Source organism: Chelon labrosus, assembly GCF_963514085.1.
Source record: "Chelon labrosus genome assembly, chromosome: 16".
In the NCBI taxonomy this organism is placed as follows: domain Eukaryota; kingdom Metazoa; phylum Chordata; class Actinopteri; order Mugiliformes; family Mugilidae; genus Chelon; species Chelon labrosus.
The window spans coordinates 989,750-1,010,273 of record NC_140349.1 but is presented as its reverse complement, the minus strand read 5'-3'; the positions used below and the strand labels follow the sequence as shown (position 1 = coordinate 1,010,273).

Genomic DNA, 20,524 nt, shown 5'->3' with positions numbered 1-20,524 from the left:
TCAGAAAACGGGTTACTGGTATTTATCATGTACCAGAAACCCGTTTTCCGATCGCTGCATCCTATCTGCGCATGCGTGTTTTACGTCTTTTTCAATGTTTTCCAACGCGACCTAACTTGTTCAACAGTGCGAGGTGGAAAACCAGCGTCACGTAGCTTTTCCGCAACAGATTTGAATACATAAGCATTTCTGTGTTTTCTGCCATCTAAACACGTCGTTATGTTTAGTTCTTTCATTACTTTAAGGCAAAATTCTGTCTCTTCGTCGCTCCAAAAGTGACAAGTTCTCGTTGCCGCCATGTTGTTTGTATATCTAGTGCATCACTCGCGCCTGCACAGACAGTGAGCAGCCGTCAGAAATCGGGATAAGGTGTATACATGCTCCAGTATCCCGGCTTCTATCGGAGTAGGTAGCAAAACCGGGTTTCTTGAAATCGGGAAATGGGCATAACCCGATTTCTGAATTCGGGATTATGGTGTTTACATGGACAAACACAAAAACGGGATGCTTCAAAAACCCGATCAAAACCGGGATACTAAAGACCATGTAAACATGGTCAGTGATGCCTTCACAGCCAGAAGGTTCTGGGTTCTAATCCAGGCTGACTGGTTCCTTTCTGTGTCTAGTTTGCATGTTCTTGTGGGTTCTCTCCAGGTTCTCCAGCTTCCTCCCACCGTCCAAACACATGCTGGTTAGGTTCATTGACTAATATAATCCCTTAGAACCTCAACGTCGTGGAGTCAACCAAACTAAATCCACAGAAGAACCGTGACGAGTTCTCCAAGATGCTAAACAACCAGCAAAGGAGCTTGAACCAAAAAGAGTTTGTCTTAAAGTCAAAATGTGGTCATTTAAGCTAAACGTTAGTGTCTGATTTGCACATTGTTTAGTCTCAACCCTTCTTCTTGTGCAGAGCAGCATCTGCACAAAGTGCTGAATCTGGGGGTTTTCTCTGCGTTGGTGAAAACAGTAAAAACAGGAAATGAGAACAGTCAAAGCAGCTGGATGTTTCAGATTCACATTCATTCTGCAACAAAACCCAGTTGAAGGATGAACAGGAAACATGTTCATTCATCCAGTCTCATGGTATATCCAGCTGAACTTGTTGGTTTTCCTGAAGACGTTTCATTCAAGTAGCTTCTTCAGTTCTAACAGACCGGTGGGGAGTTGATTCTGTTTCCTTTCTCCAATGAAAAATGTAAATTGATGTCAGGTTATGACTCATCCACCCTCTGCGTTCAGGGAGGGACGTAAAGGAACCTGTAGGGTCCTTGATTTGTGCAGGTTTTTGATGAATTTTCTTCCATTGAAGTTGATGACATGTTGTCTGGACACAGGTGTGCTTTGCTTTGCAGCTCTGGTGACTGGTGGTGTAGCCCAAAGATAACTCTGTCATAAACTACTTTAGATTCATTATACGCCGTGTTTCAGTGACTCGAAGCATCGTTAGCGTGTTAAAAGATTTTATGAGAATCCTGTAATTGCTGCAGGATTAAATGTAAAGCTGAACGGTTTTCAGGATGTGACTGACAGATTGTCGTGTCTGTGTTTTCGTTGTCAGGAGGAACCAGGGACATCGGCTCAGCCCTCACCAGGATGTGCATGAGGCATCGCAGCATCGAGGCCAAACTCCGCCAGTTCTCCATGTGAGTAGATCTGTTTGTGTGAGATGAACAGGTGTAGCACCTCCTCCCAGCTCTCCATGGCAACCTGCTCCTCCTCCTCCTCCTGCTTCAGCTTCAGATTCCTCCATCTCCTCAGTCTGATTGCATCTAATGACATTATTCTGTATGAGAATCATTTTTATTTTTGAGGGAGGTGATAAGTGACCCTCAACCATCATCACACGTTCTCTCTTCTGTCTTCACTATCATTTCCTCATCTCTCTCACTCATCTTCTCTCCTCCTGACCAAACATCTTCTTCCTCCTCCCTTTCATCTTCATTTTCCTTTCTCTGCATGAGTCCATTAACGCTCCCAGTGCTGAAGTAGAGACTCTATCAGGTCGATAGGGGGAGACGAGGCCTCTGGCTGAGCTACAGTAACTGGACACACAATGAAATCACCACGGTCAGAGACTTAGAGTTCTAATGCGTCAACATTGAACCATAAAAACATCCAGTTACTTTCTTACGCTATGCAAAGTGTCCCCGATGTGTCCTGCGCCACAGCCACGTCCTCCAGTTTCTCCCAGGCCTGTCCACACGGTCCCCTCCTGCCAGCCTGTAATGCCAAAGGGTTCGCTTGTTCTAGATTTTCAGTTTTTCCAAATTCATATACTTGAAAATGTTTGGCTCTTTGAAGATGTCCAGCTTGCATTACAGATGCATTGCAGATCTGATAACTTAACAAACACTAAGTAATAAAGAAACCCATCTATTATTAATTAAATGGATAGTCCTTCAACCAGAGCAAGATGCAATAACAGACTCTGAACATCTTGCTTCTCAGACATCCGGTTCCAGGCCGACTTTCTGCCGCCGGGGGAGGCAAGAAAGTTGATCTGGTGTCCAGGTTGTCCTTGTATCTGAACAGAGGCTTTAACCCTTTAACCATTTTAACACCTGCAAGGTAACAATCAGCTGATTGCTGGTGTCGGTATCCGTTAACTCTCCGTACTAAGGCACTGTAGAACGAAAGAAACCATCTATTTCAGTGTTTTAGTTTGACCCAAATCCCACCTGCTAACATGGAGGGGGTGGAGCTTATGACCTATACTGCAGCCAGCCACCAGGGGGAGCTCTACTTGATTTGGCTTCACCTTTGAGGAGCTGTCATGGTGTCCACTTTTTTTTTTACAGTCTATGTCTTTAGTTTTTACTACTAGCCTACTAGCTCTCCCTGTCTCCCCTTGTTTGAACTGTGAATACAGGACGTACAGCATGTATCTGCTGGTCGTTGGCTGTAGTTTTTTTCGCGTGTTGAAGTACAACTTTTTAGTCCAGACTCAGGATGCGTGAGGTGACGTCTCAGTCTCCAGCTCTTCCCTCTAACACTAACCTCCAACCAAACCTGCTATCATTTGTTCCTAGGTTTAGTTTTTTTGTCTGTTTCAGCAGAGTGTGTGTCTGTGCGTGTTTGCAGGGTGTTTCTGGACTGTCTGATCAACCCTCTACAGGAGCAGATGGAGGAGTGGAAGAGAGTAGCCAACACTCTGGACAAAGACCATGCCAAAGGTATCACGCAAACACACAAACAAACAAAAAATACCTATAAAGTATGCGTGTTGCTCTGTTCTGACTCTGTTCACGGAGCATTTCTGTTTCTGTTCCTGCACAGAGTACAAGAAGGCCCGTCAGGAGATCAAGAAGAGATCGTCCGACACTCTGAAGCTGCAGAAGAAAGCCAAGAAAGGTTTGTATGTTCTGCAGAGACTCACTGGTTGGGTTTTAAATAATATTCGGATAAAAGTTAATATCAAACATGTTGTTTTTTCTTTTTTTCCAACAAACTGCCTCCATCTCTTCTCTTGGCATCCCATCATGCTCTGCTCCGTCCAGCTGATGTATTTGGTAAGTTGTTGTTCACGCCCTGTTTTGTTTGGCAAAGCTCAGATGATTTGTGTCTTCCTGCCGTTGTCTCCAGGGTTTGCTCCGTGTGTGGTTTTAATATGTCAGATATTTAAATGAGGGAATTAACTGGGACACTTTTTGACAACAATGCAGCGTGGAAATATATCAAACACAGCCCACTGTGGTCAGCCGAGAAATGTTCCCACAGTGCGCAGATGTTTGTGTGAGAGTCTGAACGCAACCAAGACAATGAGCTAGTGTTCAGAGAGACTGTTTCTTTGGCCTGTTCAGTAAAACATGACCCTGAAACTGACGACGCTGATAAATCTGACAACTCGGCAACAACGTGTCGGATGATACGTAACAAGAAAAGTCTCATAGATACGAAAGAGTTAGTTTGTAAAGAATAGGTGTAATTTCTAAAAGCAAAATAGTCTTCTTTATGAAAACATTTGTTGACCAATTTCCCCGCCTACAAGTTCTTTGGTGGAAAGTTCTGGAGTCTCACCGTTGGGAACTGATTCTGCTCCTGCAAAGATCTGCTGGGCCAATCAGATCATTTGGGGGCGGGGCATAACGTGAAGATGGACAGAAGCGTAACAGTAGTCAAAGACAATTAAATGTCTCTGATTGGTTAGAGGACTATCCAATAATATTGTTTTCGTTTATCGGTTGAAACATCAATTAATCAGTTGGTTATTTTCTCAATGAATCAATGTAAAATGTTCGTCACAAATTCCCAGAGCTCAGATCGTTTCAAACTACAAGCTGGACACAATAAATATTAGCATGTTGCTGAGGATGCCGGTCGGTCCACAACTTTGAGACAGATGGAAATATCTCAATAACTATTGGATGGATGAAATCATGAAGTCTGGGACACAACCGGATGAAATGACCTGTTGAATTGTGATTTTGACGTATTTTATTTTATACGACGAGATCAAATCTGGGAACGCCATGACTCCGGTGTTACCAACAGATTTCCAGACGTCAGATAATAACCCTCCAGACTGCTTATTGCTCACGATCCCATTATCAACCCTCAACACTAGAGTGGAGTTGGGACTTGATGGTATGCAGGTTTTAAAAATACTGCTCACCTGCATGAAACTGAAGCCCGCTCAGACGTGACTGGTCAGTAGGTCTAGAGACAAGACTACAAACAGAAACCTGAAATCTTGTTCCTCCAGATTCTGCATATAAACCATGACGGTATCTGTTTATAGAAATTGAACTGAGTTAAACATAAATCTGACCGTTTTAATGCCTCAGATGGACTTTGAACTGAGCATCAGCTGTTTAGCATGGCTTTGGATGTTAGCGTTTAGCCTTATTACAGTCTAATATAGCTGCTAGCTTGGCAGTTGGCTATTAGCTAACTCAATTCTTGTAAAATATTGCGTTGATTGACTAATCAGTCCATTAATCATTCCTTAGAATAGCTTTGTGTATCAGTATTAGTGTTTAACAGGGAGGATAGCTTAGCAGTACAGTAGCATTAGTGCGGGGAGGGGGTAATATCAATATTACTGCTTTGTTCTGGCCACAGAGCAGAGAAGAACCAGGAGTAAACACACAAACAGTCCCTGCTTTTAGAACAAGCAGTTCCAGTCTGAGTCATCGGAGTAAATCCAGCCGTATTATGACTGGAAACAAAAACTTTGTTGCTGCTGCTGCCGCCGACAAAAACACTCGGAGGCTTCCAGCTTTGAACTGAGCCTCTAACACAAAACCAACAGGACCCGGGGCTGAACCCTGAGGAACCTCAGATGTGGTCTGAGCTGCTGCTGCTGCTTCAGTCACTCTCAGGGCTCTCCCAGATTAGGAAACTCCCTACTGCACTGGTATGAATGTCACGAGAGAAGAGGAGACGTGGAGAGGGTTGAAAGAGGGAAAGATAGGAGGAGGAGGAGGAGGAGAAGAAGCTTGTGTTGGAATGAAATGAATGTAATCGGAAAGAGGGAGGGGAGATGGAGTCAGAAAGAGATGAGTTAGGATTAATGGAATGAGAGAAACATAGAGAGAAGACCACACACTGACAGAGCTGTCTTCTTTATGGGACGACTGGAACAGGTTTAATAACAGGATTAAAACCAAATACGTAGAAAAACAGATGAAAAGATGAACCAAGCTGGAAGCCAGCCTTTCTTCCTCTCCTCCTCCTCCTCCTCCTCCTCCTCCTTTGTCCTTCTCCTTCTTCTTGTCCTTTTCCTCCTCTCTTTCTTCATCATCTTCTTCTCCTCCTGCCTACTTTTCTTCCTACTCTTCTACTTCATTGTCCCTTTCCTCTTCATCCTTTTTCATCTTCTTCTCCTCCTCCTTCTATCCTCTCCTTCTCCTTCTTCTCCTCCTTGTCCCCCTGCTCTTCATCATATTCTCCTCTTTCTTCCTCCTCCTCTTTCATTCTCTTCCACACCTCCTTCTATCACTGCTCCTCATTTTCTTCTTCTTCTTCTTTTTCTTCTTGCTCTCCTTTTCTTCCTTTCTTCTTCATCTTCTCCTTCTGCTCTTACTCATCCCCCTTTTCATCTTCCTCCCCTTTCTCCTTCTTCTACTTCTAATTCTTCTTGCTCTTCATCTTCTCCATCATCTTACCCTCCTATCTCCACCTCATGTTCCACTTTCTCCTCTTCCTTCTTCCTCTTCTATTTCCAGTCGATGCGATGCTCCTCTTCATCAGTAAACTACACATTTATATGATGCTTGGGTGTAAACGCGTGCATCTGATTCGGTTTCGGTTTGACGTAAAGGACAAAAAGAGGACATATAGAATGAAGTGATGCGTAATGTTGGTGGAGGAGACGGATCCTCTGCTCTCTGCGTCGTGGTTCTTGAATCCTGTGGGAAACATTCCTGCCTCGGGACGTCCTCTCCACCATCTCTCTCTCCCTCTCTCTTTATCACCGAAGCGTCTGCCTGGAAAAGTTCAGCAGCAGAGACGATGCGGCGTTCTTCTCCCGTCTGTCGGTCCGACCACAGGGCCCAGCCTCGGCTCTCGCTGGAGGAAAGAGGAACTTTAATTGCATGTTTGTGTCTGTCCTCAAATGCAGGAGATGGGATTACCAAGAGAGATGGTCTCAAAGAGGAAAAACTCCACCGCACAACCAAAAAAATAAATAAATAAATAAAAATGGCCGTCAGTAATGAAATTAGCTGCTGAAGTGTGATGTGGTCTAAACTGAGTGTCACTTTGAGCTCTGGAAAATTGCGACAGGCTCTTTTTAACTCTGTTATTGTCAACAGACAATGATGCAGTTATTCCACATTATGTCTGAACGAGGCTGCAGGACGCTGGAGCAGACGTCTACCTTTTACTGGGGACTAGTTTCTGTGGCAGATTAATCCACCTCCATTGCTAATGGTTCCTTCATGTCGCCCAGAGCAACAGAGCGACTCTCTGATGGGGTTTTAATGATTCTTAATGACGTGCACCTCCCCAGAAAAGTAACTATGCGTCACGGCAACGCAGACCACAAGAGCTGTGATTGGTCCACTTGGTGGTAGCGTGTTTCTGCTTTAGTATTTCCGGCTGCTTCTCCATCTCCGCAGTTTTCAGGTTGATTGTTTTGGATCAATAAAGATGGAACACAACAAGGTTAACTGAGGAAGTTCAGAGATAAGAACATTAGTATGATTCGTCTTCGTTGAAATTTCGGCGGAAGGAAAGATGGAAGGAGGGAAGGAAGGAAAAAAGGAAGGTAGGCAGGAAAGAAAAAATGAGGAAAGGAAGGAAGGGAGGGAAGTTGATTCTAGTTCAGATTAGTTTCTAGTTTAGTTTGTTTCTCAGCTCCAAGACCAGAATCTTTTAAAAGGCTCTCATTACTAATGAACAGACATCACTGATTCATGTGATCATTTCTACTAGTGGTTGAATGAAGGAGTTAAACTCCTCTTCCTCAGATCAGCCCTGTTGAGTAGGTGGTCTTTAATGTGACCCAGGACTCATTGTGTGTTCACACTACCAAAGGAAGGAGGTCACATGTGTCCCAGACCACCTCCACATGTGGACTGACACCAGATCAGTGTTCACACCTGGACCTGTTTAACCTGGACTCTAGAGACCAGATCAGTGTTCACACCTGGACCTGTTTAACCTGGACTCTAGAGACCAGATCAGTGTTCACACCACCAAAGGAATGAGGTCCCATGTGTCCCAGAGTCTCTTATGAAACATGTAAACAAAGCAGAGCTGTCATTTCTTCATGTGGTTATTACGTAATCCAGATATCAAAGATGATTAATAACGGTTTGTTTTAACTGAATACCAGCGGTCTCTTGTTTCTTCTTTCATGTGGTTTAATGGTTCCACTTTAGTTTTGAAGTGATGATCTCTCTGTGGTTTGACTGAAGTCAGATCGTCCTCCTTTATTTCTCCTTCGGTGTTTCCAACTCCAAACTACCACCAACAGAACAAGATTAAATTTCATCAACGAGAAAAACAAATGTGGAGGTCACGTCCTCGTCAGAGGGGGGAAAAACAAACCATGAAATTTAATCATTTGGAGGTTGTTTTAGTTTTATATTTCAAATCTGCACTATTTTTTTATATATATTATTACTTTCGTACATTGTGGTATTTTTTATGCCCCTTTAATGCAATTAAAATTAGATTTAAATGATTATTCCCCAAGAAAATATAACAAACTGTATGTAATCTAGATAAACATTATATAATATGGTATTTTTTTTTACTTGAAAATTAAATAAATTACAGAAAATAGATTAAATCATACATTTTTTTCTTGCAGTAGCTTCTTAGTTTAATTCTTAGCTAAATTTTGGTAAAATGAACCTCTTGGAGTTTTCAGAGAGGTTAAATTTATTCGTTTTTCATATTTCCAGCGTGGCTGTGTGATTCCTAAGGTTGTGTGTGTCTTTGTGCGTGTCCAGGCCGAGGAGACCTGCAGCCTCAGCTGGACAGCGCCATGCAGGACGTCAGCGATAAGTACCTCCTGCTGGAGGAGACGGAGAAGCAGGCGGTGAGGAAGGCCCTGGTGGAGGAGAGGAGTCGCTTCTGCTGCTTTGTCTCCATGCTGCGTCCCGTCGTGGTCAGTGACGCGTCCAGACTCTGTGCACGTCCAAACACCTCTTCTTATTCTAGCTTCCGTGTGTCACCATCACCCGGTGCAGTTCATAAAGTGTCCACCAGGTGGTGCTGTCTGATAACAAATGAGGTCTTTTTACGAAATTTCGTTCATATGTGCATTTTATCTGACAATAACGATCAATCTATTTATCTATCTAAACCACTCAGGGGGAAAAAGAACAGAAATAAGATAGGAGAGGATTTGGAAATGGACAAAACAAAAACAAAAAAACACCTCTAGATCTGAAGAGTTTGTAGTTTTCTCATTGAATGGAGACATAGAGCATCAGCTTCATGGTTGTGGATGTTTGTGTGTGTGTCAGGAGGAGGAGATGTCCATGCTGGGTGAGATCACTCACCTCCAGACCCTGACGGACGACCTGAAGACGCTCACCATGGACCCACACAAGCTGCCCGCCTCCAGCGAGCAGGTACGGCATCTCGTCAAACACCTGACTGACTATTAGCATAAAGACGTTTAACTTTATCCTCTTGTACTGTATGTCTGCTCTTTCTTCAGCCTGCTCTCACATCACATCCTCCTACTTCTTCTAAAACACTTTTTAAAATACGCTGTGGTGTTATTCTGAAGCTTGAGAGCATTTGATTTGCAGAAAGTGAATCTGCAATAAACGTTGTCATTTAAAAATCTCTTTATTCATCACATTCATCAAACCAGAACAGAACTATTCTGGTTTAAGATTCTCAGATGTGAAGATTTGCTGCTTTTCTTTGGGACAGACTTTAGTAAGTTCAACATCTGTGAGGTTTCTGAGGTTCGGATGCCACAGACTCTGGGAAATTAATTGAAAAATGATGAATAGTTGTGTCACTAAAGCAGCTGGAACGTGTTTCTTAAGAGGCAGGAAGACTGTTTGTACATTTCAGGGTGGTTCTTTTAGTTTATTTGAGTCTCCTCTGGAGCAAAGTCAAACCTTAAATATCGTTATTATTATTCTAGACCTCGAACATCATAATTTACTTAATAACAAGTAGTGATGTCCCGATCAAGTTTTCTTTTGCCCCCTGATCTGATACTGATCTTTTAATATTCAGATCTGCTCTGAAATGGACTAAATGTGTTTATTCACACGATTTTAGTTCTTCTTCTTCGATATGTGGCAGCTTTGATGCCAGTTACCACTAAAACAGAAGAAGAAGAAGCAGCTTTGATGCTTCAGGGACGTGGTTTTTGGTCTATAAAGGGTCAGACTTGGCTGAAGTCCGACACAGATCAGAGCCGATCATTTTAAAAATGCCTCGACTGATGTCTCCTACTGTTGTCTGTGAAGGTTCTCAGTCATCCAGGTCATGGTTTATACAAAACAAAAAGGTTTAAAAAGGCAACTGGACTTGTAGAGTTTTTTGAGAAGACGTTTCATCCGAGTAGCTTCTTCAGTTCTAGAGAAAGTTTGAGGTTTAAATAGGAAACTAGGTTAGCTGCTTACCTGTCGTTGAGAGGGGACTGTTTGTCCTTGTCCTCTTTCCCAAAGACAGGTAAGAATCTGTCCGTTAATGGACATTAACTGCACCAGTTTCTGGTTGTTTACACAAACAAGCTGGTTTCTGATGGGTATAACCCACAGAGTCTCCTATTTAAACCTCAGACTTCCTACCAGTCCCTTAGAACTACACGTCCAGTCGACTTTTCTTTTTTTTAAAAACACTTCTTGGACCTACTGACTATTCTATGTAGTCCTTGAATAACATTGGTTCTACTCATAAATCCATACACTAAATGGTAAATAAAAAACTGTTTTAAATTTCAGCCTGTGAGGAATTAAAGACTCTTCTCAGTGCTCCCTCCACCCGGTGCCTTCCACTATAAATCCTGATTAAATAATAGTAGTTTGTGTTTTAACCAGACTCTAACTGCTCCAGATGAGAACAGAAACCACTAAATGATGATTCAATCATCATGTTTCTTCCTCTCCAGGTAATCGTGGACCTGAAGGGCTCTGAGTGCACCTGGTCTTACCAAACTCCGCCCTCGTCGCCAAGCACCACCGTATCCAGGAAGTCCAGCATGTGTAGGTTAGTTACCCCTCCCCAACAAACCTCCTACATCTGAGCTCTGCTGCCTCCTCGTGGTTCACACCTGGAACTGCGCCTCCTGGCTCCTTCACGTTTAAAGAGGAGACATGTCATTAAAATCATTTTGAGTCTCTTCTCTCAACATTTACCCCCCCCCCCCCTCCTCCGCTTGCAGCAGCCTGAACAGCGTGAACAGCAGCGACTCCCGCTCCAGCGGCTCACACTGCCACTCCCCCACCTCCCACTTCCGCTACCGCGCCTCCTCCTCCTCCTCCTCCTCGGTGCTGCCCCAGCAGATGCCCCCCCGCCTCTCGTCGGTCTCCTCCCACGACTCCGGCTTCATCTCCCAGGACGCCTTCCAGTCCAAGTCCCCTTCACCGATGCCCCCGGAGACGCTGCAGGTCAGTAGAGAAAAACAACAACTAAACATGTATGTGGCGTCTGAGGATGCGGCTGTCAGGTTGCTAGGATACAGCAGCTCCGTCACCGTCCCTCAGCATCCTTGTCCACGTCCAGAACCAAAAGATGTTTAATTTATAATGTCTTCATCCTTGATGTGAGGACCTGGACCAAAGGGCTCCTCACAGCACCACAGCATCTCTAGTGGTGAATCATTTCCTTTCCACCTGCTGCTGCTTCACTGAGCTCTTCCTCTGCTTGCTGTTAGAACTAACCTCTGTCCTGCTTCCTCTTCCTCCCTTGTCTTCGTCCTCTTCCTCCTCTTCCTCCTCTTCCTCTTCCTCTCTCTGTGAACTGCTGCCTGTGTTTCCATGTGCGTGCTCTGCATGGCTTTCCTTCCTCTGCTGCAGTCGTGTGTCTCTGCTTTATCCCGTCAGTCTGTCAGTGAGGAGCCCTCCTCTTCCTCCTCCTCCTCCTCCTCTTCCTCACCCTCACACCTTGAGCCCAGCTCCGGGCAGCAACAGGTGAACGTCTACGTCTGGAAACACACACACACACACACTTATGCAGAAATGTAGAAAATTCTGAAGGAAACTAAAGGAAAAAAGTCTCTGTATGAAGTAATAAAATAATAATAATAAATAATATAAAACTAAATCCATAAATGCAACTAACATAAAAATATGAACCATTTTTAAATTATAAAATGTCTTCCTGTAGCTCCTTGTCTTCCTGTAGCTCCTTGTCCTCCCTGTCTTCCTGTAGCTCCTTGTCTTCCTGTAGCTCCCTGTCCTCCTTGTCTTCCTGCAGCTCCTTGTCCTCCTGTAGCTCCTTGTCCTCCTGTAGCTCCTTGTCCTCCTCTAGCTCCTTGTCCTCCTCTAGCTCCTTGTCCTCCCTGTCTTCCTGTAGCTCCTTGTCTTCCTGTAGCTCCTTGTCTTCCTGTAGCTCCTTGTCCTCCCTGTCCTCCTGTAGCTCCTTGTCCTCCCTGTCCTCCTCTAGCTCCTTGTCCTCCCTGTCCTCCTCTAGCTCCTTGTCCTCCAGCGTCAGCTTTTTCCACATCCACTCATGAACCATCGTCTTTAATTCTGTGTCTCTCCTCCATCCACTCGCCTTCAGTTGTCAAACGGCTTTGACCATCATGCTGCCCTCTGTCTGCCCGGAGCCCAGGACACCCACCTCCACCCTCCATACTTCACCTACTCCACCACCACCTCCCCCATGTCCTCGCCCTCCTATTCGTCCGTCTCTCCCACGTGGCCGTGGTCTCAGTCGGCCTTCGGCCAGCCGGCGGAGCTCCCGCCTCTCGGCCCCTCGGGGCTCGGAGCGATCCCGTCGTCCAGAGTCCCGTCCTGGAAGGTTTGATCCACACTCTCCTCCATCTGTCCCATCTGTCCCTCCTCCCCCACCCGTCCTTCTGATTTGATGTCCTCTCAGCTCATTCCTGCAGCTCCTCCTTTATTCTTTTCTTTTATTTCTTATTCTTCTATGAGGGTCAGTTTCACACATCTGATACTTTGGTGCATGACATGTTTCATCATTTAAAATTAAATCTTTAAACATCTTTCAGCTCTCTACTGAAAAAATATTTCATGTTTGACTTTTTAATTCAAGATTCAAGATGTTTTAGATTTAGACAGACTTCAGAGATCCACAAGGGAAGTCTCATGGTCTCAGTAGCTCAGTTACACTTAAAAAAAATTAATAAATAAAAGAAATATAGATGTAAAATAGTAAAATAAATAAACAAATAAAAATAATAATAATAAAAATACTAATAAATAAAATATGAGATTATTATTATAATTATGAATAACAATTATAATAATAATGTATGAATAATAGTAATATTCATATATAATATATATTATTGATAATAATAGTAATACTATATAAATCTTGTATATTTTTATTAATTATTAAGAACATTATTATTTTTATTATTATTACATTAGTTCAGACCATAAACTGAAATTCTTACTTTCCAGGTCTCCCTTAGTAACAACACAAAATAAAAGAAATATAAAACCTACAAGGAACTAAATATAGTTTATAAAGACCTCTGTGCCTTATGCAAATGAATTTAATTTTTATTTTAAGAAATATTTCTGTACAATGAATCTAATGTTTAACTTCTCTACCGTACCGTTAGAGGATCTAAAGTTGTCTTTTGTTTCCTCCTCCTCTGATTCTAATGTTTTAATATTTTAATGTTTTAATGTTTTAATGTTTTAATGTGTCTGCTCTGATGTCTCCGTGTGCAGGACTGGGCCAAACCGGGCCCGTACGACCAGCCCATGGTCAACACCCTGAAGAGGAGCAAGGACAGGAGAGACACTACAGATCCCAGCAGCCACCAGGGCGCTGATGTCAGCATGCATGGGGAGGAGCCACACGGGGTTAAAGGAATCCACTCCCTGACGTCACCCAAGGTCAGAGCAGGTTCAAATAAACGGGTTATTAGAATGAAAGTAGCCTGAAACATCTTCAACAAACTCTACAAGTGCAGGACGGAGCTATAAGACGTTGATTAAATAACCAGAACCCCCCCCCCCCCCTCCCCCCTGACCCTGACAGGTGGACAGGGAGGCCCATGAGGAGTTGGCCAAAGCTCTGGCCCGAGGCCTCCAGCTGGACATCCACGGCTCCAGCAGAGACTCTCTGCAGGGCTCCAGCGGCTACAGCAGCCAGACCAACACCCCCTGCTGCTCAGAGGACACCATCCCGTCACAAGGTGGCTCTTATTAATTATAGAAGAACAGTTTAGGAACCGTGCATGAAAGACAAACATCTCTTTATTGGAAAATGTCAGAATCAGAAACTTTATTGGAAAATGTTTTGCACAAATCCTAGACAGTTAAAAAAACTAAATATTGTAGAAGGAGCTTACTGCATCCAGAGACTTTTATTTTGTGTCTCAGCTCAAAGCAAACGCCAAGTTGGTCTCATTTTCATATTAGATCTTAAAACGCTAACATCAGCTGATCCCTCTGTCAGCTCTCTACTGTAGAAATGCTGGGGATCATATTATTTTTTAATGTACCGATCAGATTTTGATGTGCCGCCTCTAACGTCGACTTAATTAACTCACAGAGGACGAATCAAATCAAATTTTAATGAACATTTCCAATAAATCCAATGTTTAAACTAAAAGCTTCAGTCCTTTAAGTGAACACGTGATGCGTTCAGGACCACGGTCACTGAGTTAAATCCCAGCAGACTGACGTGTCTTCACATCTCTCTGTTCTCCTCAGTGTCAGACTGTGACTACTACTCTGTGGGAGCAGATCAGGACGGGGAGCAGCAGTCGTCTCCAGACTTTGATAAATCCTCCACCATCCCGAGGAACAGCGACATCAGTCAGTCCTACCGCCGCATGTTCCAGTCCAAACGTCCCGCCTCCACCGCCGGCCTGCCCTCAAACCCCTCTGCCATCATCACCCCGGGGGTCGCTACCATCCGACGGACACCGTCCTCCAAACCCAACTTGCGCCGACCCTCTGGGGGCCTCAACTTGGGCCCCATCCCCATCAAGCCCCCCATGATCCCGGTCAAGACCCCGACTGTGCCTGAACTTCCGGGTTTCCCCAGCAGAGCGGCGTCAGAAGAAGGGAACACCCCGCGGACGCCGCTGAGCCCCTCCAGCACGCCGTTGTCGCCTAAGTCCGTCCCCTGGGAGATCCAGCACCAGGGCGAGGGGTCGGACCCTCCCTCCCCACCGCCGCAGCCCGGCGGCCGGGCGTCAGAGTGGGAGCGGCGGCCTCTTCCGGAGCTGCTGGAGGAGACGGAGTACGGCGAGGTGGAGGACTTTCTGGTGGCTATACGACGAGGCGTCAGGCTCAAAAAGACGACGAGCAACGACCGATCTGCTCCGAGTATCCACTGAGACCACGAGGGTTGCTTTGACTTTGAGCCATTCTGTGTCCCTGGCTTAAAAAAGTCCAGCTGAAGGGACACAAAATGGTTTAGTGTTTAGTAAAAGCAAAACAAAAAGGAGCTACGACGTCAAATGGTGCAAATGATTGGAGGAAGTTGCCCGGTGACTTTGATCGAGATCAGTTCTAAAGTTTTTGATATTAATTCTGCACATTTACCGTCTGGCCAAAGGGTTATTTATTATTTTAGTGATGGGATATTTGATTTTGGGGTAACACAGTCAGCCTGTACACAATTGGACAACCCAACAATCAGCTTAATGCACGTAGAGGTTTCTTGTTCTGAAGACCTGAAGGGTTTGAACATTCAGGCCAAGAACCAGACTGAAGAACGTCTCCCTTACTTACAGTATTGTACTTGACTAATTCCAGTTTGGACTGATCCGAGATCGTTTCCTCAGGGCAACTTCAGCGTTGAAAGGACATTAACGGAGCGTCTAGTTGGAGGTCAGACTTGTAGCAGAGAAGGCTTAAATGAAAACTAACGTGTGCGGTAACGGGAAGGAAGTGATGATGATGATGATGGATGAAGGAGAGAGCGACTCTGGATGAGACAAAGGTGAGCTGGAAGGACGGGTGGGGAGTGTGTGGGGGGAGGGGGGTGGTGGAGTATTTTCAAAAGATCAAATCATTATTTGTGTGTACATATTTCTATTTTGATGTGTGTGTTCGTTTCGTTCGCCATTCGCTCCTTTTCCATCCCCGTAGTCTGACATTTCCTCTTAAGGTGCCAAAAGCCCGTGTGCTGCATCCCACTTAGATATTCTCTATTTAATACAAAAGGATGCTGGATTATTATTATTATTATTATTATTTTAATGTAAAAAACGTAGATCTTAGGGTGTTTGAGAAATCTGCAAACGGAGTATTTGTAAATGTAGAGTAGCGAGCTGAAGAGTGTTTGTTACTAACAGTCGACTGACCTGCATGTTCTTACGGTTGGCCCCAGTATAAATAAACCATTATGCCTTTTAAATTAGATCCGTGACGGAATAAAGACGATAAAAATCCCACAGGTGGATCAGGACACCAACTGTTGGATGGATTAAAAGGTGGAGCGAAGCCATCTGACCCAACAAACGTACAAACCCCTTCCCTCAAATCTTGGTTTCCCAACTCCAGGCAAGATTCACGAGATCACACAACACTCAAGATATCAGTATCCTGAGGTTCAACCAACGCTGGGTGTCTCTTTTATGAGAAAGACTTGTCTACCAACATGCTAACCACATGCTCCACACTGCAGCAGCTGCATCCAATTGGTTGAGGTTGTTGATCCAATCCAATCAAAGTATTTTTTTTTTAAAGTACCCGTCCTTTTACAGCCCGAGGACGATTGACCAAATGTAACGTAGCATCTGGTTTGTCTGGTTGACAACTAGACCCCCTTGCAGACAAACCAAGGCAGCTGTGGACCCCATGGATCCCTGGCTGCTCCTACTTTGTCCTGGACAGATGGTAATTCAAGGCCTAAATCCAAAATGCTGATCTTCCTCACACCAAGATGTCTAACGTAGAGGACGCAGGATAGATATACAAACCAAACTTTCACATTTAAAGATGTCAGCCCATAAAATGAGCGCGTCCTTGACCAGATTTTAAGGTTTTAGTGAAGATCTGAGCGATTGGGTCGATCCTTGGATTACTTTTGTTTTAGATTGATTATCGTCTGCTTGGAGGACGGGTGCTCCTGCAACTTACTGCCAATAATTAACACAAACACCTACAAAGCCAGCTATGCATCCAAACAGAACCAGGAGCTAGCGGACCATGAACGCATCATATTCGCTGAACTGGATCACGATGGCTTCCTCCACCTTAGATCAGAATCAAAGACAGATTATCAGGACTGTTTAACTCTTATTTTTTAACATTAAGTTTCCTGTAAAGCACTTTTATGATGTGAACAAAAAAAACTTAATTAATGGTTCCAGTTATTATTTAAAACTACAGATGGGTATAATCCGTGAAGTTTGTTGAGCTCCTACCGACTATGTAGCACCTGGACAGTGTGTGTTAGTTTACACCTGTAGTGGAGCAGTAACTGGAGCTCCTACTACTTACCTGTAGCAAACTGAAGTAACGTGGATTCGTGCATTGATCTGTCGTAGTGCAGCCTGTGAGCCGGTTTAGCCTGCACACATGTTAACAGCTGTGGACGTTATTTTAGTGACGCCACTACAGAGTCAGTGTTTTGATATTTAATGATACTGGGACGGTGTGCTGCAATAATCTGATTAATACCTAATATATTTAACAAACAATAATATCCGGTCTGTGTAAAAGTTGTAGCAATAGTGGACTTTAAAAGTATAATCGAGTAATCTAGATGATTTCCAGCCAAATTAATCTCCTCCATCTAAACTGTGAGACATCAGACTGGTCCCTGTCTTGGTAAATTCAAGAATACAAGTTGAAATAAGAAAGTGTACATTATCTGGAGAGAAAACACAACATCCTGAGAAGTGCATGAGCTGGTTTGGAGTTTTCTTTCGTCCTACGCTGTGCTCACGAGTCATCAGGCACCCAACTGTGCCGCCATGTTGGAAGTCTTAGCTTTAACCAGAAGTTTCCAAACGTTAACTGTTATGTGAATTATTGAATCTTCCAGTTGTAACATCAGCCAAAAGTCACAAGAGAACCACTGCTTGGCAACAGTTGGGGTCTAGAAAGCTAACTGTTTAGCATGCTAATGGGATAATAAAAGGATGAGGCTGTTGGGAATTTTATTAAACTTAAAACTAAATGACTTGATCAGATTAAGTAAAATAGATAATAATGCGAGTTCCAAACGGGTCATGGCGGTATTTTCCTTAATTAGCTGTTCTTGTTGTTTTTCTGTAGACTCATTACCAAATAAAACAAACATAGATCATGCATTTTGCAGACTTTGCATAATTTGTTAGCTAGCTATCCATTAGCTAGACAACACAAGACAGATTTTAAGCTATTTTAAGGAGGCTAAGGCTAATATTAGATAGCTGTTTGACAGCTAGCCAACACAAGACGGATTTTAAGATAGTTTAGGGAAGCTTCAGCTAATATTAGCTAGCTATACGTTAGCTTGCCAACACAAGATGGATTTTGAGCTAGCTTAGGGAGGCTAAGGCTAATATTAGCTAGCTGTTTGTTAGCTAGCCAACGCAAGATGGATTATAAAATACCTTTGGGAGGCTAAGGCTAATATTAGCTAGCTATTTGTTAGCTAGCCAACACAAGACAGATTTTAAGCTATCTTAAGGAGGCTAAGGCTAAGGCTTCCATCATGGCTGATCGATGACTAACAGCTAGGATGAAACAGTTCCATCAGAACACAAGCAGATCCTGCTGCGTACTAATATCCATCTAAGTGTAAAGCCCATTACTGAATAAAACCCTGTACCAAATAGAGATGTTAATATGGTGTCATCTCGCATCAAATTATTTTTTTTCTATTAATTCATTTGAATGTTTTCAACCATTTTATTTGTTACCTTTCTAAACTGCCAGCTGTCCCGTTTATAACCTATTAACAAATATATTTAATATGCATGTGGTCTTTTTTTCTACCGGAACTTATTTCCTCTGGTCCGTCCGACTTTAGAAAGCATTTTAGATACCGCCTGCCGTTTAAATCTGATTCCCAGCCGTGAATCATTAATGTTTCTCACTCTATGATGACTGAAGCCCGTCGGTTTTTATATATAAATACGTGTTTTGTTTTTTTCCAGTGCAGGTTTAAGAGTACAGTTGTGTAGCTGATGCGATAACAAGCGTATGAAGCTGAATGTTCGAGCCTGTCCAGACTGTAACTGTGTCTGTTTTCAATGGTCTGAGTGAGGCCTGCACACACTGAGGAGGAGGAGGAGGAGGAGGGTGAAGATTAGTGGCAGAAAATCAGACCTGGTCATAAACACCATGTCAATGAAGTTCCATATTAAAGTCCTGTCCTCAGTGTGTTTGGAGGCCATTATTTTGTAAGTAAAAGCAGCTCTCGGTGTCTTTAACCCTTTAACGCCTTTAATTTGAAACAAGTTGCCAAATTTCCTCCAGTGTGTCCTCAGCGATGCTCTGGGTTTGATTTTTGTACGATGTTCCTACTTCAGGTGCTCTCCTATAAAGGTTTCCCTCATGAAATTTCCTGTTTGTTTCAAAGTAAAATGTCAGAAATGGACAAAACTGTGTATATATTTAAACTGGGGAGAGTCTGGAGTCCGTACGGTGTGGATGGTCGTCTCATTAAAGCTATACGGGACATTTCAGTGTGTCTGCAGCTGAGAATGGGAGGGAGATAATGATTTCAGGTGGTTGCATATAAAAAATAATTAAAAATGATTGGATATGACTTTCTTTGTTGCAGTAAATTTTTTATTCCTAAAAGAATTCTAACACTTAGCATTTTAAACAACCTTCTTATGTAATTTGCAAGGAATTAAATGTCCATGTTCCAGGAGACGACCATCCGTGTCCATTAAAGACCCCATGAAACGTCCCATTTACTCATTTTTTGTGAGGGAGGCTGCTGCCCTTGGGAAAGAGTCCAATCTGCTCTGATTGGAGGGACACGGGAACGAGGGCGGAGCTAAAAATGAGTTCACGCCCCCCTAGTGCAGGATGAGTCGTCAACTAAATTAAAGGGCCAGATGCTGGTGCATCATAAAAGAACTATTAAACTTTAAATTTGGTTTCATGGGGACTTTAAAGTGTACGGGACGGTTTACGATGTGTTTACTTTGAAACAAATGAACAGCTTTTGATTCTGTAGTAAAGTAAATATCTGGGATCTACCTGCGTAAACCAAAGTGTCTGAAATTAAAGCTAACGTCCAGAAATCAATTAAACTAAAATTCTAACCTGACCTTAATATTTATGGGATGTTAATCTGAGCCTCATTTTAAATGAATCATCCCTGGTCGCTGATTATAACGTGACTACTCTGTGAGGTTTCCTTTGTTCTACTTGAAAAAAACTGAATGTAAAGTCTATACTGTTAATCGGATTATTACATTTCCCACGAGCCTTGAACACATCATCAGATTCTTCATCTAACTTCAGTCATTTGTTAACGTGAACCAGATTATGGCATCTCACTTAATCCATTAACAGGTTTTATTAATTAGCAGGTGAATCTCAACATACATCCTGTTTGGTTTTCTATGTGCAACAGCTGTTTTATTGTTTTGGCTATAAAATAAAACCGTAGCAAACCACGTGCTGCATCTGGTGACGAGGGAAACCTGGAGTTTGATTTTTATTTTTTTATTGTTTTATATTGACGAGTTCACTTACATTTGATTTTAACGAGGCTGAAGTAGGAAAGTCTTTACTTTGACTGTGAGTTTAGGATGTTAAGATTATCTCTGCTCTGACTTTTCCATGCGAGACATTTCGATTGTCCCTGAATAAAACTTATCAAATACAGACAACGGACCTGTTTATCTTCATTGTGTGATTATTATTATTTCATGATCATAAAGGTCTTAACTGCACACGGATATCATGCATCTATCACATCAGAGCAGCATTAATATTAAGTTTTAACATTAATCAATTGACAGGAGATTAATTGCTGATTAGCT

At 43.1% G+C, this 20,524-nt stretch overlaps 1 protein-coding gene across 1 annotated transcript in view; it reads left to right on the top strand.

Moving 5' to 3' along the window:
- Nucleotides 1-20,519, top strand: part of LOC311501546 (protein MTSS 1-like) — a 51,027-nt gene extending 30,508 nt beyond the window's left edge. The window contains exons 4-16 of the mRNA XM_084563428.1: nucleotides 1,562-1,646; nucleotides 3,085-3,176; nucleotides 3,280-3,354; nucleotides 3,501-3,512; nucleotides 8,406-8,563; nucleotides 8,925-9,032; nucleotides 10,538-10,635; nucleotides 10,811-11,036; nucleotides 12,151-12,390; nucleotides 13,296-13,463; nucleotides 13,609-13,765; nucleotides 14,286-15,525; nucleotides 18,677-20,519. Coding sequence (XP_084419554.1) covers nucleotides 1,562-1,646; nucleotides 3,085-3,176; nucleotides 3,280-3,354; nucleotides 3,501-3,512; nucleotides 8,406-8,563; nucleotides 8,925-9,032; nucleotides 10,538-10,635; nucleotides 10,811-11,036; nucleotides 12,151-12,390; nucleotides 13,296-13,463; nucleotides 13,609-13,765; nucleotides 14,286-14,917 — 2,051 coding nt within the window. The 3' untranslated portion in view covers nucleotides 14,918-15,525; nucleotides 18,677-20,519. The remainder of the gene's footprint in view (nucleotides 1-1,561; nucleotides 1,647-3,084; nucleotides 3,177-3,279; nucleotides 3,355-3,500; nucleotides 3,513-8,405; nucleotides 8,564-8,924; nucleotides 9,033-10,537; nucleotides 10,636-10,810; nucleotides 11,037-12,150; nucleotides 12,391-13,295; nucleotides 13,464-13,608; nucleotides 13,766-14,285; nucleotides 15,526-18,676) is intronic.
- The last annotated feature ends 5 nt before the right edge of the window (nucleotides 20,520-20,524 follow it).